General features: G+C 47.3%; 1 protein-coding gene across 8 annotated transcripts in view; it reads right to left on the bottom strand.

The window, feature by feature from the left end:
• Window positions 1-13,803, bottom strand: part of LOC100114504 (triple functional domain protein) — a 69,289-nt gene that overhangs the window by 33,719 nt on the left and 21,767 nt on the right. For all 8 annotated transcript variants that reach the window (XR_004345177.1, XM_032601454.1, XM_031928437.2 and 5 more), the window contains 5 exons: window positions 12,784-13,085; window positions 12,470-12,716; window positions 12,194-12,385; window positions 11,758-12,021; window positions 11,103-11,459 (listed from right to left, as the gene is read on the bottom strand). Coding sequence is in view for 7 of the 8 variants with exons in the window: in XM_032601454.1 (XP_032457345.1) it covers window positions 11,103-11,459; window positions 11,758-12,021; window positions 12,194-12,385; window positions 12,470-12,716; window positions 12,784-13,085 (1,362 nt within the window). In the remaining variant the exon portion in view is untranslated. The remainder of the gene's footprint in view (window positions 1-11,102; window positions 11,460-11,757; window positions 12,022-12,193; window positions 12,386-12,469; window positions 12,717-12,783; window positions 13,086-13,803) is intronic.

The raw sequence follows: 13,803 nt of genomic DNA, 5'->3' as shown, positions 1-13,803 counted from the left end.
ACCTACGCGATAAGGCCAGTCGCTTTCAGTGTATATATACAGTACGCATCCGAGTATGCCATAACGATCCGTCCACGTGTACAAACTAAATTGTTATTGTATCGATTGCTATGGATGAGGCACACACGTGCCTTTGAGAAAACGACAGGTTGACTAATTAATAATTCAATTAGCGCCGCGAGAGAACGGCCTGTTTGTCCGAAAATATTGATTCCTCTCGAGCGCGCGTATATGCAAAGCGAGCTATGGGCAAACGTTGCACAGACCTAAGTCAATCTTGGCCGACGAGAGGGGAGGGGCCGGAGACAAGTACAACAGAACTCGTTTACAACTTTGCTGTCGATCATTAGCGCAGTGGCGATTTGTTTGTGTGTGTATCATCTGCGACAGCTGGTGCATTCAATTTTGGTATATGCGGGTGTAACGGCCAGAAAAAAGTGCTTCGATCACGGCGACATAGTATCCCGTTTGATTAACCCGAGAGGGATTCAACTAATCAACGAACACCACCTGCAGGAGGCGTATTCGGAATTACTCGCGGCAACGCTGCCGACTTATCGACGATTTTACGATTATATCGACTGGCAGTGTAGGTACACCGTCGCTGGTCAATTATGCCACGATCAATCGCGATAATTGCGCGGCGAGAGTGCGAGCGAGATGGAGGGAGAGAGAGAGAGAGAGAGAGAGAGAGAGAGAGAGAGAGAGAGAGAGAGAGAGAGAGAGAGAGAGAGAATGATCGACTACTCGATGAATTGGGAACGCTCGAATTAATTATTGACGCGAAATTCACGGGCCGGCTCGTTAATAATTTGTACTTCGGTTGAATTTGAGTTGAATGTGTAACTGATGTACACTTTTCCTGCACGCCGTCGTACCCTATTATACACGTGGAGACGTCACTTGAAAAAACGAAAAGCTTCGCGGTTATCAATCAATTATCGAATTCGTCCTCGTCAGCCGCACATACTTAATCCCTCCAAACTGTTTCTCACTCAACCAGCTCCGAGAGCGAAAAAAAACACCGACGAGCGGATAGCTCGCGCTCTGACACAATACTCGAGCTTCCGTCACTCATCGTCGCGCAAAGGAACGAACGAGCGCGCGGAAAAAAGCGGCATCACAACTTTGCTGACCGGGAGAAATAAACACTATATACACACACGCGACGTGTCGCGGTCCGGTAAAAATAACGGCGCAAGAGCGAAGTCAGTGATTGGAAAGTTCGAACGAAAAAGGGCGAAAAGTATAGTATAGAGAGAGAAGGTGAGGCGGAGGAGAAGAAGGACAAATCGAATTGTGCTCGGGCATCCATCCGAATACGGCTCTTTTTGTGAGCGCGTGCGGACGGCCACGAATGTATATTTATATGCGGGGCTCGCTGCTATATAGATGTGGGTTATGGGGTGCGCGCACGTGTGTATTTCTGTGTCAATGTTGCGCCGGCTCTCTCTCCCTCTCTCTCTCTCTCTCTCTCTCTCTCTCTCTCTCTCTCTCTCTCTCTCTCTGCGGTGTACTTGCTCGGCCGGAATAGGGTCGATAAGCTGGCCAAGAGGGAGGTGCCCCGAAAGAGAAAGAGAGACGATGAGAGGTGCAAAAAAAGAGAGAGAGACACGAGTGTGTGCGGTCGCTTTGTAGGACAATGGAGAGTTGAGTCGAGCTGAACTGATGTATTAGTGTCCTGAGGCCGTTATGTGGGGCTAATTGTTCGGAAATCGGAAAATGTAGCTCACTACGAGTTGCTCTCGATTTTTAACGGGGCTTCGCATTTTAAATTTCAGTGACACCGCTATACACTACTCGTTGGGCGCAGGCAAGAGCTTTCGCGTGACTCGCTTCGTGCATGATTAAAGTCGTGAAAAATTAGCGCGATAGATTATGTGCCTCCCTCCCCGACTACGACTAACCTCGTTCGAATATAAGAGCCCGGAAAATTGCAAATTCGACTGTACGTCGAGAACGAGATGAAAGTTACAAAAAGAAAGAGAGTAAAATAGTCAAATATGCATACACAAAAAAAGTCGAGCAAAAGAGAGAGACGAAGTGTACACATACACACACACACACATACATACACACACACGTATATACAGCGATCGAGAGTGTAGGGAAGGCTGTCTTTGAATTCTCGGCCCAACGGAGCGAGGCTGATGCATTACTTATGCCCGGATAAGCTTCGGACACGCCGTGTGTCAAAACCGGGGCAGGCGCTTAAATAAGAGACTCTCCTAGGCCGGAAAATCCGGCCAAGATTGGCAGCGACGATCTCTGCGCCGCGTTAAAGGGTACAAAAAAAACCTTTTTTCGAACGTTGCGTATACACGCGATTATTCATTAATTATCCGCGAGCGTTGAAAAGGCCGAGATAAGCGCACCTTCATAGCCGTCGTAATTATTCAGGATGAAAATCATAGAAAGCAGCTTTAATTTTTCCAGCGCCGACGGTCCAGTGGCCGCATTGTATTACGTCTCTCTAAAGGATATGCAGCCATCCTCGTGCGTTACACGCTCTCCTCGTCACTGCGTCGGTATTACATAGTAAAAAAATACAACGCTTTTTCCCGCGGCCGCCTGTAAAGCACATACGAGCGCGCACTTTTGTGCATCGGAATAAAAGGACGCGCGTATACGCTTTTAGCTTAGTTTTACGCTCGCCGAGATCCGAAAAAAAGAAAGAGGGAGGGGGAAGCAAAACGACGCGCGGCCAGCTGGTTTTATAACTTTTCGAGCGCGGGGGCGTTCTTACAAGGTCGTCAAACACATCGAGTTGACTTTACGCCGGCAGATTATGCGCGAGAGTTTGATGGTATTCGCGCAACGGGCGACAAACGCCGTGTTTGGATTTTCAAACGCTCGTCTCTTCGCGCCGAGAATTTTTCTGTATCTTTCTACCTCTCTCTATATACCGCCGCAGTGGATTTTATTTCCCGGAATTCATGAAAATTCAAGCACGTGAGATGCTCCTTTGCGCGAAAAACGAAGCGCGAACCACGTGTAAGCGAGTATGCCGGTCTATATAAATGCCAAAACTATAAGCACAGCCGATATAGCAGTACAAATCGTTCAATTTTTCATCGACGAGCGTAGTCCCCCGCATTATTATCAATTATTCAGGACACATCTGCTTCGTGACTGCGAGAGCGAATAATAGCTTTGAATAACCGATGAGTAATTATAGGTCGCAGAAGAGCGAGGGAGAGAGGAAACAAGTCGATTAGGGGAAAGACGTCGAAGAGTTAGAGAGAGAGAGAGAGAGAGAGAGAGAGAGAGAGAGAGAGAGAGAGAGAGAGAGAGAGAGAGAGAGAGAGAGAGAGAGGAAGTGCACGACTGCGGTCACAGTATATAGTGTCGGGACGATAAATCGAAGCAAGAGGCAACCGCGGATTTTTCGACTTTTGTGGAAACGCCGGCAGAGAGAGAGAGAGAGAGAGAGAGAGAGAGAGAGAGAGAGAGAGAGATAGCGGCGGCGATTTCGCGGTACTGTATGTGCCATGTTTCTTTGCCGAGTATAGTTTCTCTTGCAAGCGTATCGGACTACAAGGAGACGTCGAATACAGTGAGACCTGTATGTCATTCGATCTACCAAGAAAAAACCACACGTGTGCACGAAGTAGTAGTGTATTTCTAAAATGTGCATCAGTATAACGCGCGCACGAAGCTCATTACAGCGAAGCTCGCGCGCGTCTTAATAAATAATGCGATTTGCTTTTAGCATCTCCCGACAATATAGGTCGCCGATAATTTGCATGCGCCGCTCGCGCTCGCACACCTCCTCCGAGTGCCAGACGAGTAGAGAGCAGCCCTCCCTCGCCTACTCTCTCTCTCTCTCTCTCTCTCTCTCTCTCTCTCTCTCTCTCTCTCTCTCTCTCTCCTGGTACTCGCGCGAAATTTAAAATCCAATAATGCCCGAAGTAACGCTCTCCAGAAACACTTCATCTAACATACGCCAGCGCAGCATCGGGAGTGGCGCAGTTGTGCCGAACAAAAGGCTGATGCAGTCGGTATATTTTGGCAAAATTATACACGCTTATACACGGACTAGAATAGGACTAGAATGGGAGTTAAATAATCGCCGGTTTGCAGTTGTGGGTTAAGTATATAAAGGTATACGTACGTTATACACGCGATTGCAGCGCGGGATTCGATTAGTTCTCTTATTCGCTCGAGTCTCAATGCTGAAAAATTCATGGCGCGAAGATTCGTGCACGGTTCGATGCGCGCCCTGATGTGCTGCGGGCGAGTATTAAATATAGAAGCGAGCTATACAGCGCTACAGTATTCTTCGCGGGAAATTGCGGTTCCGCCGCGCGAGCTAAGTATTTACGAAAGTCAGCTAGATCGACATTCAATTATTATTTCACCTCACTGATGTGTATCCATGCGACTTCCAACTCATCAAGCTACTAGCTTGCGTATATGTTTTCCTAATTTTTTTTTCACGTCGATTAGAGAATCGCGCAGTGAATCAGACTCCGTCGTCTCTTGCAGCATACTGATTCATCCCGGAAGCGGTTAAAAATAATTATACAACAGCACGCATCGCAATACAGTTCTCTCGCTCTGCAGCGACAAGCTCGAAAGAAAGAAAAAAAGAGGAAAGAACGACGGAATCGCGTGTCCTTCGCCATCGCGATTCCGATACGACGTTCGATTTACGCGGTATGTACACGGGGCTGTGAGCGATAACGCTCGGCCGACAAATCGTTTCTCACCGTCGTAGTCGTCGCCGCCGCCGCCGCCGTCGTCGTGTCCCTTATTGCGATCTATGTATGGCGCTCGTAAACCAGATATGACGCGCTATACACACTGCGCCTTTATGTCCGCATATCGACGTGCGGTCATTTTCCGACACTTTTGTCTTTCCTCTTGAAATTTCAGCCCAGAAAAATAGAGGAAGGATATATAATAGGAACGGATTTTTATCTCGCGCGCACAGTCGCGGCTTGACGGAGTATAGCCGAGCCGTCTCGATCCGCGGGGGGGTTTCATCGAATAAGCGTCGACTCTATAACGGCCGAAAAAGCGAAGCGACGAAAGAGAGAAAGAAAACACGCTGCAGGAGCTTCCCACCTTTGTCAGCGATATATACTCGCTCGCAATATATTTGCCCAGCACTGGCTTCCATGGACCTGTATGTGTATAACCCCCTCGATGCGGAGGGAGACGCGCGCGCGCGCTCGGCCATCAAAGACAGCTTTCATGTGTCTGACGCGCCCGCGTATGTGTTGGGATGTATATATAGTGAAATCGATTAGGAGACGGTTATTTTCACTTCGTCGCGCGATAGGAAGAGAGAGAGAGAGAGAGAGACGCAGCTGCTGATTCGCACCTATAAATGAATTTTCGTGATCGGATATCGAGAGTAGGGTGAACAGCTGCGCGCTGCGGATATTTATAAATGTATATGAGAGATTCCTCGTCCGCTGCCTTATTTTCTTCCATTCCAGTGTTTTTCCACGCTTCCGCAATCTCGCGTCGATTTTCAATGGCCACTATTTGCTCTATATATCTCTCTTTTCTCGCGAGCCACGTTCGAGTCGTCACGTCCTCTCGGCGGCTTTACGAGCTGCGGAGGGAAAAATTCCCTCTAGGCGTAGCTGCGCGCGGAGAGTCGCGCTTTCGTTATAATAAAATTATTTACGACCCGCGTGCTCGGGAAGAATGAGGCTACTGGCCCAAAAATAACGCCGATAATAATTTGGCCCCGAGCTCGCGCAGCGTTATTTTTTTCTCTCGTCCCGCCGCAGTTCTCATATACCGACGCGAGAGCATACGCAGTAGCTATGGCGACGAACGTCTCTCTCTCTCTCTCTCTCTCTCTCTCTCTCTCTCTCTCTCTCTCACCTCTTTTCCATATAAAAAAGCGTCCGATATTAATCATTGCCTCTCGCGAAGATGTATAATAAACTTATTAAATTCGCCCCGTGACGCGCGCGCGCGCAGCAGCTTCGTCGAATGATGTGCAGTATAAAAATAGGCTGCTCCGAAAATAGCGCGAATAATTCTCCTTTTCTTCATTCATAAAGCATCAACGTGTTTATACCGCACATGTGTGCGTGTGCATACCCAGAAGCTTTGATCAGACGACGCTGTGTAGCTATTTTCGCCATGTGTACCGCAATTTTTATACTGCAGTGCGACATGTGGGTCAGAGAGGCGCTTTTCTTTCTCTTCTTCAGTGAAACGCGAAAACGACACACAGCGTGCGTGTATAGCGTATAATTGCGCGCGAGTAGTTCGAACGACGTCGAAAAAGTCTCGGATTTCCCATCGAAGGATTTCAAACTTTTAATTCGTTCCGGCGATTTGCCTTACACAACTACACTCTCGAACTAATTGCTATCGCTAAAGTGCTTCCCCTCGTTAAGGAAACTCTTCTCACACACGCACACTCGAATCAGTATTGGAGTAGCGCGCGACGCCGAGTCCGACCGTTCCTTGACGGTTACTACTGATGCACAGTAGTAGGTACACACACACTATGTGTACGCGCGAATCGTTATTGTTTTTCGTTTTCACGTTCATCCGTAATATTATAACAAAAGCTGTACATCGGAGAGTTTAAACGGCCCTAATGCGGATCTCGCGTGTTCGCAATCTCGGCGTGTACATCTCGGCGGCTGATAGAATAATCAATCCCCTGCAGAGGTACACCTTCGAAACACAAGTGTGCGCGTTCTCCTCCTTCTCCTCGTGGGAATTCGGCAGTTTTCGAGCCGCGTCCACTTGGATAGGCGCGGAGACGTATAGCCGAGTACGCGGGGGAGCGAGAGATAAAGCCGAGGCGGAAAACTTTGACATTACACGGTAATAAATTCGTCTTTTCTTTATCTCCCCGCCTCTCGCGAGGCAGACGCAGATGATAAAGCGGCGGAATTCTCCCGTCGCGCGGTTGTGATTCTCGCGTGTGCACGTGTGTATAGGTATAAGAAGCGCCTTGTGCCCGTATTTGCCTCCATTTCCGATCAATATTGGCTTATCAATCGGCCGCGCGATAAGAGATGCGGGAGATGGTGTACTTGTACGTGTAGCCGCAAGCACGTGCTCCGTTGGCTCAAAATCAACGCGTCCGATCTTCCTCGCGACTCTTCTGATGCTTGATACAGACACGCGGAACATGCGTAACATTATACGCACGGCCTAAATAATATCGAACGCGGCAATGCGCCGCGCGCTATTATTATACCTTCATCGTAATATTGCGGATGCAGCGTGCAGCGGATCATTGCCGAGTCTTAATTCGCGCCGCGCGTAATTGGGCCGTTCTTAACGAATTGACAATGCCGGGACAATTGGGTCGGCGCTCGGGAAGTGCTTTTGTTCGTGCATATATTGTACTCTCCGCGCTCTCTCTGCTCTAATTTTTCGAAGACGCTGATGGTCGAAATTCTTTTACAAACCTTACTTCTTCTCTTGAAAATTCTCTTTTTATCTCGCGTACGAGGGGGGGGGGGGCAAGTGGAGCGAGAAGTTATATTTTCTTTCCCTCTCTCTTTCTCGCGACCCGTCAGCCTATATCAATGGCAGAAAAATTTCGCTCTCGAGAGCATCGAGCCGGTATCAAGGGAGCTCTATCGCGCGTGATAACGAAAACGAGACAGAGCCATCGGGAGAGATAAGTATACATCGAGATAGCAGAGCTTACGATTTTTTTTTCTTGCAAAGATTGGGTCGTCCAAAAATAACCTCGTCCTTTGAGCGCCGTGTATGTGAGAGAGAGAATCGAATCAGCGCCTAAAATCGTCCTGGAATCTCGCTCACCGCGACCGTAACCGAGAGCGTCGAGATACATTCGGCATTCCTCACTCAGTCTCCCTCTCTCTGCAGTCGGTGGTGGAAGTTGCCCTAAAGGGACGGGCGGAAGCATGCATTCCAGCGTATATAGCCGAGAGCTTATATACGAGACGCAGATTCGGGCAATGATATCGTGCGCTCTCCCGGGGAGGGCGAAGACGTGGCGGGGGTAGTTTCCAAGCTCCTTGTGCTGTAATCGCGCCAGCTCGCGAGGCTCGAACGAATAAGCGTCGGAGGCTGGAGGAAAAATTAAGCTCCTTTCGAACATCAACATCATCATCGTCACCCCCGCAGCAGCCTCTCTCTCTCTCTCTCTCTCTCTCTCTCTCTCTCTCTCTCTCTCTCTCTCTCTCTCTCTCTCCTCCGGGTTCCCGCATAGGGAGTCGAGGTAGGGGATAACGTATCAGAGAGAGAGAGAGAGAGAGAGAGAGAGAGAGAGAGAGAGTGCGAGGGAGGGCACCCGACCGCGAGAGAAAGAGCGGGGACGCCCGCCCAGCCATCCCCGGCCGCTCGATAACGCGCGCGCGCGCTCTTCTCTCTCTTGCGCGCGCGAGAGGGAATGAACGATCCACCTATACACGCGCGCAGGTGCGTGTGTGCGTATACGTATATACCTGGGAGAGGGAGGGCTGTAGCCGCAGGAGCCGCGCGTGGAAGGAGCTCGGCGTGTCGATGGTGTGCTGGCGGGCGAGGGCCGGATGCGGAGGCGTCACCGAGCTCTGCCGAAACCACGGCAGCGAGATCTTCCTCTTGGCCTTCTGGGCGATCGAGGCCGGTTTACCGGCCGGCGACGTCATGATCGTACGTCGGGGCTTCTACGATGAGCTTGATGACGACGACAAGCTGTTTCAGAGATTCGAGAGGAGCCGCCGAAAACGACGATGCTGCTGCTGCTGGGACGAGAAGGCGCTCGTCCTGGTGCGCTTCGACTTTGGCTGCATGGTTCTGTACGCGAAGCTGCTTCTCCTCGTGGTTACGGAGTCGGGGGCCTCATGGCTCGGAGGGTCCCGCAGTTACGTTGCACTGCTGCTGCTGTGCACTAGCTTCATGCGCAGCTGCAGATATACAACCGGTAAACTCGCGAGCGGAAAGAGCTTCCTGTGACACGTCCGTCCTTCCTGCTCTCCTACTGCCACCGACACATCATCACACCTGCAGCGCGTACACGGAACTCGCGGATGGATGGCAATCGCATCTGCGTGTGTGTATAGACGGACGGCACTGTTTTCAATTCCACGCTTTCTCTCTCGCTCTCTCTCTCTCTCTCTCTCTCTCTCTCTCTCTCTCTCTCTCTCTCTCTCTCTCTCTCTCTCTGCTTTCCTCTATCCTTCTACCTCGTGCGCTCGCGTGTGTATAAACACGACTTGACTTGCGTGTAGGGAGGCTGACGACTGCTGCGATAGCCCCGAAGACGACACAGAGGGCGGAGATACACCGGGAGGAGAGAGCGTGTCCAGGACGAAATCGAGCAAGAGAAGAGAGTGCGAGATCGAGTCGAGAAGAGCAGTCTATGTAAGAGAAGACGAGGCGAGACAGAGAGGCTGGAGAGTCCGGCCGCGAGACCCGTCGAGAGTCGCGTCCGTACTGCTGGCGGCGGCAACCGTGGACAGCTAGCTACTCGACGCGCGCGCGCTATGCCTGGCAGCAGCTGCTCCCCACCACAGCCAGCCCGGCTTTTGCCTGTGTGGGTTATATGCGCGACGCGCTATACACTCCGGCGGAAAACGCATGCTCGAGCCAAGGAGCACCGCGCGGGACGCCAGTTCCCTGCACATGTATTGGTATTTTCGACACCGCATATAACGCGCAGCCTGCTGATTATACCGTCCGTGTGCGTAACCGCGTGTAACTGTGTGCGCGCCGGACTCAACGAGCGGGAGCAGGATGAATGTGAATTGCGTACATAAAGGGAGCACTGTTTTATGGATACACGTGGTTCGAATTTATTCGGCTTTTAATTATGCCTGGCGTTATGAGTGGGTGGACACTGGCGCACGTGTATCACACAGTCGTCATGTAGATGAGTCTGAAAATTTGAGCGAGACAAACGATACTTGTTTCATATGATTTAAACTCTTTTAATATCTGCGGTGATCGCGGCAGCATCGATTCGCAATTTTTGCAATGCCTGACACACACGCCTCCGCTGCACATATAAACAAAAACAAAGTCGCCAGCGAGCTCAGTGTATTAAGCGCAGTCCGCAAATATCCGAATGGCAAACAGCGGACAGAGCCAGGCGAGGCGTTTTGAATTTCATATGACACGCGCCCCGTGGATCATCGAAGAGCAGCAGCACATCAGCCTCTCTCTCTCGCGGTCGTTCCTCGGCGACGCATGCGCGAGCACCTGCGCCCGCCCCACCATACAGCGCCGTACAGAGAGAGGGTGTACTGACGCAAAAGCAGGCGGCTCGCGCGAATTCCAGGGGTGGGTGGCGTCAGATTGATTGAGGCGGGCGAACTGGCCAGGTAAACGGCCTGGGAGAATGCGAGTGAGCCAACCCCGGTATTCGTCCTCCGGTATTCCAAATTAAGGAATCCTCGATATATCTTCAGTCTTCCCCATTGTCGCCTCCTTCATTTCGCCCTCCATATCGATTTCGTTCACTGCAGGCATTGTCTCTTCGTCCGGAGGATGTCATTTGGAGATCCTCGATATTGATGTTCTCTCGAGTCTCGTTGTTCGTGCTCATGGATTTTTAATAGAGGCCTCGAAATTGGAGAAGCTTTCCTGGCTCGTTAATTGCGAACTTGATAGTTCGCAATTTGTAAAGCCCCTCGTTGTGGCGGCCGAATGGCTTTAGAAATTTGAGTCACGAGAGCGATAATTGTTTTCGTTTATTTGAATAATTGAGCGAGCGCCGATTATCTCGATTTGCACGTTGGGCGCGCACCGAATCAGTTAATGCTGCTGGTAATTGAGGTTTTTCATATTTTATTCACTAATAGTGTTTGTAAACAAACGTTGATCTATCGACTGTGTTTTTTTCTTCTGTACTATTAGTCTCGTGGTAGATCAATATAGTTCAAGCATCGTAGATGTACAAATTTGCTCAATGTTGGTTGCAAGTATTAATCAAAATTTAAAATGCACTTCGGAAATATTATGTCTTTAAGGTTTTTGATGATATGTATTGTTCATAGTCGCAAAAATGTTGATAAGATTTATCAGTGCTATTTTAGCAATTCCTACTTTATCGACATCTGTGTTTCATATATCATCGTCAGTAGAAAATGTTGAGTATGGTAAGACCGTAATTTTGAATTCTCAATCAATCAATTTTCAAAATTCTAGAGTCCACTTACCTTATCGGAGTCTGTGGTATTGGTGGATCCGAATGAAGCAAGGGAGTTTCTATCGAGATTTTCGACACTGTCATCCAGAGAAGCGCACTCTTCAAGATCCCTGCTGGACCTCTGGCTCGAGCTCTTCTTTGCCGGACTCTTCGGCATACTAAGACTAAAGTATGTCTCCTGGATGACCTCGCGAAGTCGCTTCACCCATAGTTGCTTCGACTCTAGGGAGTTGGAGCGCAAAACAACGCGGGTGTCACTTGTCGGCGCACGACCTGTCCACACCGCAAACTTGCACTCGTCGCCCTCGATGTGCTCCGTCACGCCCAATTCAGAGGTCATCAGCCGGCTTTTGTAGATGTACTTTACCTAAGATAAAATAGAATTTTGCATTATGATTATGTGAAAAAATATATTTATTATCTCACCGAGCTAGAAGTAAACGTTATTAAATAAATATTCATTGCTTCTCTAAAATACGTTACTTATTTTTTCTGCTTTACACAAGACAGTACCATACAAGTAGATATGATGTATTTACTGAAGTTAAAAATCAAAGACGCGACAAGGAAACTCAGTTTAATAACGGATAAGGAAACTCGCGCGAATCTGGGAAAAATTCCGCGAGAAATATAAATGTATTAATGGTAAATAAAAAATAACAAACCTTGCCAGCAGAATCCTTTACTTCTTTGCTGAAGAGTAAGTACAGCTCGAAAAGGAAAATGTGTCTTTCTCTACCTTTTCTGATTAATTGCTTAGGATCCCAAACTGTAAAGGGATCCTGTAAAACTACATCGCCGAGTGTATCTATCCTGACATCGCAGCCTTCTAAAAGACTCAAGTGTAAGGCATCGTTTGCTTTTTTAGGCACATTCAGCATAACTTCGAGACCATCTTTGATTTCGCCTTGACCTTCCTGGCAACATGCCTAAATAGATAAATGCCATTTGTCAGAAAGCTTATAGGAGGAATGCAAATGAAACTTTGATCGCCCAAGTAGTTTCAGAAATATTATTTTGATCATGAACGATATGCACGCAATTTGAAAAAAAAATGAAAACAAAGTATTATCGTTGCTTGCCAAATTGAATTTTACACACCTGGAGATCTTTGAGTAGAAGCTGATATTTTGTGATTCTCTGCACGGGTTTGATTAAGTAAGCAGCAATCGGATGTTCCACTCTGTGCTTTCTTTGCAAATCCTCGAACCATGTGCCACCATGCGTAACTAATAACTGATTGCTTTCTGGCTTATTCTTGCAGTAAGTCACATACATATCAAATTTGGCAGCCTGAAATAATGATTATTGAAATTTAACAAATATGACTCATAAAAATACCATTTACAAGCAAAAGAATAAATGTTTGGTATTTACCCAAGTAACAAAACAATGTCCGACATCTTCAGGCATTGTCTCGTATTTTTCCAATTCACGGAGGAAAATATCGCAATGAAACCGGTGTATTTCCTCCATATTGCTAAAAATTATTGATTCACGACCTTGAAGACCCTGAGGTACGTTACTTTTATTGGCTCTTGTTTCTTCAAGGAAACATCTAATGCAAGTTTCTAAATCCTTAACATAAGTTCTTTCAGTTTGTAAAAGCTCAGCCATTATAAACCTGTAAATAATTAATTGCATTAATAAAATAAGCATACATTTTCTCGCCAGAGAACATTAAAACTTACTCTTTTCGTCTAGCAGATCTACGTTTCTCTTCATTTAACTCCTTCAAATCTTTTCCTTTAATTTTCTCTTCTAAAAGAGGGTCTGAATTTCTATCTATGGTTATCTCTTTCGGACCCTCATCAGACTGTATTTCTAAATCATCTTCTATTGTCGTCTTATAGCAATCTAATCGCATGCTGAAGTCCTTGTATCGCTGATCCACCTCGGCGACTGACTGTTTAATTGCAGCTGCATGGGCATGACCTTTTTCGACAAGGTTGTCAGCTAATTGTATAAGCAGTTTCACTCTTTCGCGAGTTTCCTAAAATATTAAATAGAAATGAATATTCGATTTCATTAATAATAACTAATATAATGGTTAATTTTATATTAATAAGTTGAAGCGAGTAAAAAAATGTAATACATGTACTATAAGAAATGCCTATATCTCACTTTGATGAAGAACTTCAAAGCAGGCAAGTTCACTACATTAGAATTGACTATTTTACGAAATGAGTTGTATAATTTTATCTCATTTCAGAGTTTCCAAAAGATACGACATAGGAATATGTTAATTTACGAGAGTTCTTTAGAAGCATGATAGTCATTCCAAGAAAAAAATTGGTCATGTCCGTTTTGACCTGCAGTATTGGTTGCAGTTATTCGCTAGAATATCGACAATCCGTGAACACGTTAAGAATAGAGTTCGGTACGGTAGCCTAGTGTGTCGCATCGTAAGGTAGAGCGTACAAGCCGCGTTTCTGGTAAAAATGCTGAACCGTTTCCGACGATTTGGCAGAGTTTTCGCTTCGATTCGAGTATCTGTGCCAGCTGCCGCTCTTGCAAAGATGCGGCACACAAATAAAACAACGAATCTTCTTTGCCCGGCAATCAGTTTTTAAAGACATTTGATTCAAACTACTACGGTGAATCGATGTTATATTTTGCATGACGAGTTAAACGTAATAAATGATGATTATGAAAGTTAGTGCAGATCAATTATACATTTCACTTTGACACTCATTCAGCCACACATGTAA

The sequence above is a fragment of the Nasonia vitripennis genome, chromosome 1 (genome assembly GCF_009193385.2).
Source record: "Nasonia vitripennis strain AsymCx chromosome 1, Nvit_psr_1.1, whole genome shotgun sequence".
Classification (NCBI taxonomy): Eukaryota; Metazoa; Arthropoda; class Insecta; order Hymenoptera; family Pteromalidae; genus Nasonia; species Nasonia vitripennis.
This window is presented reverse-complemented; position numbering and strand designations above follow the sequence as displayed.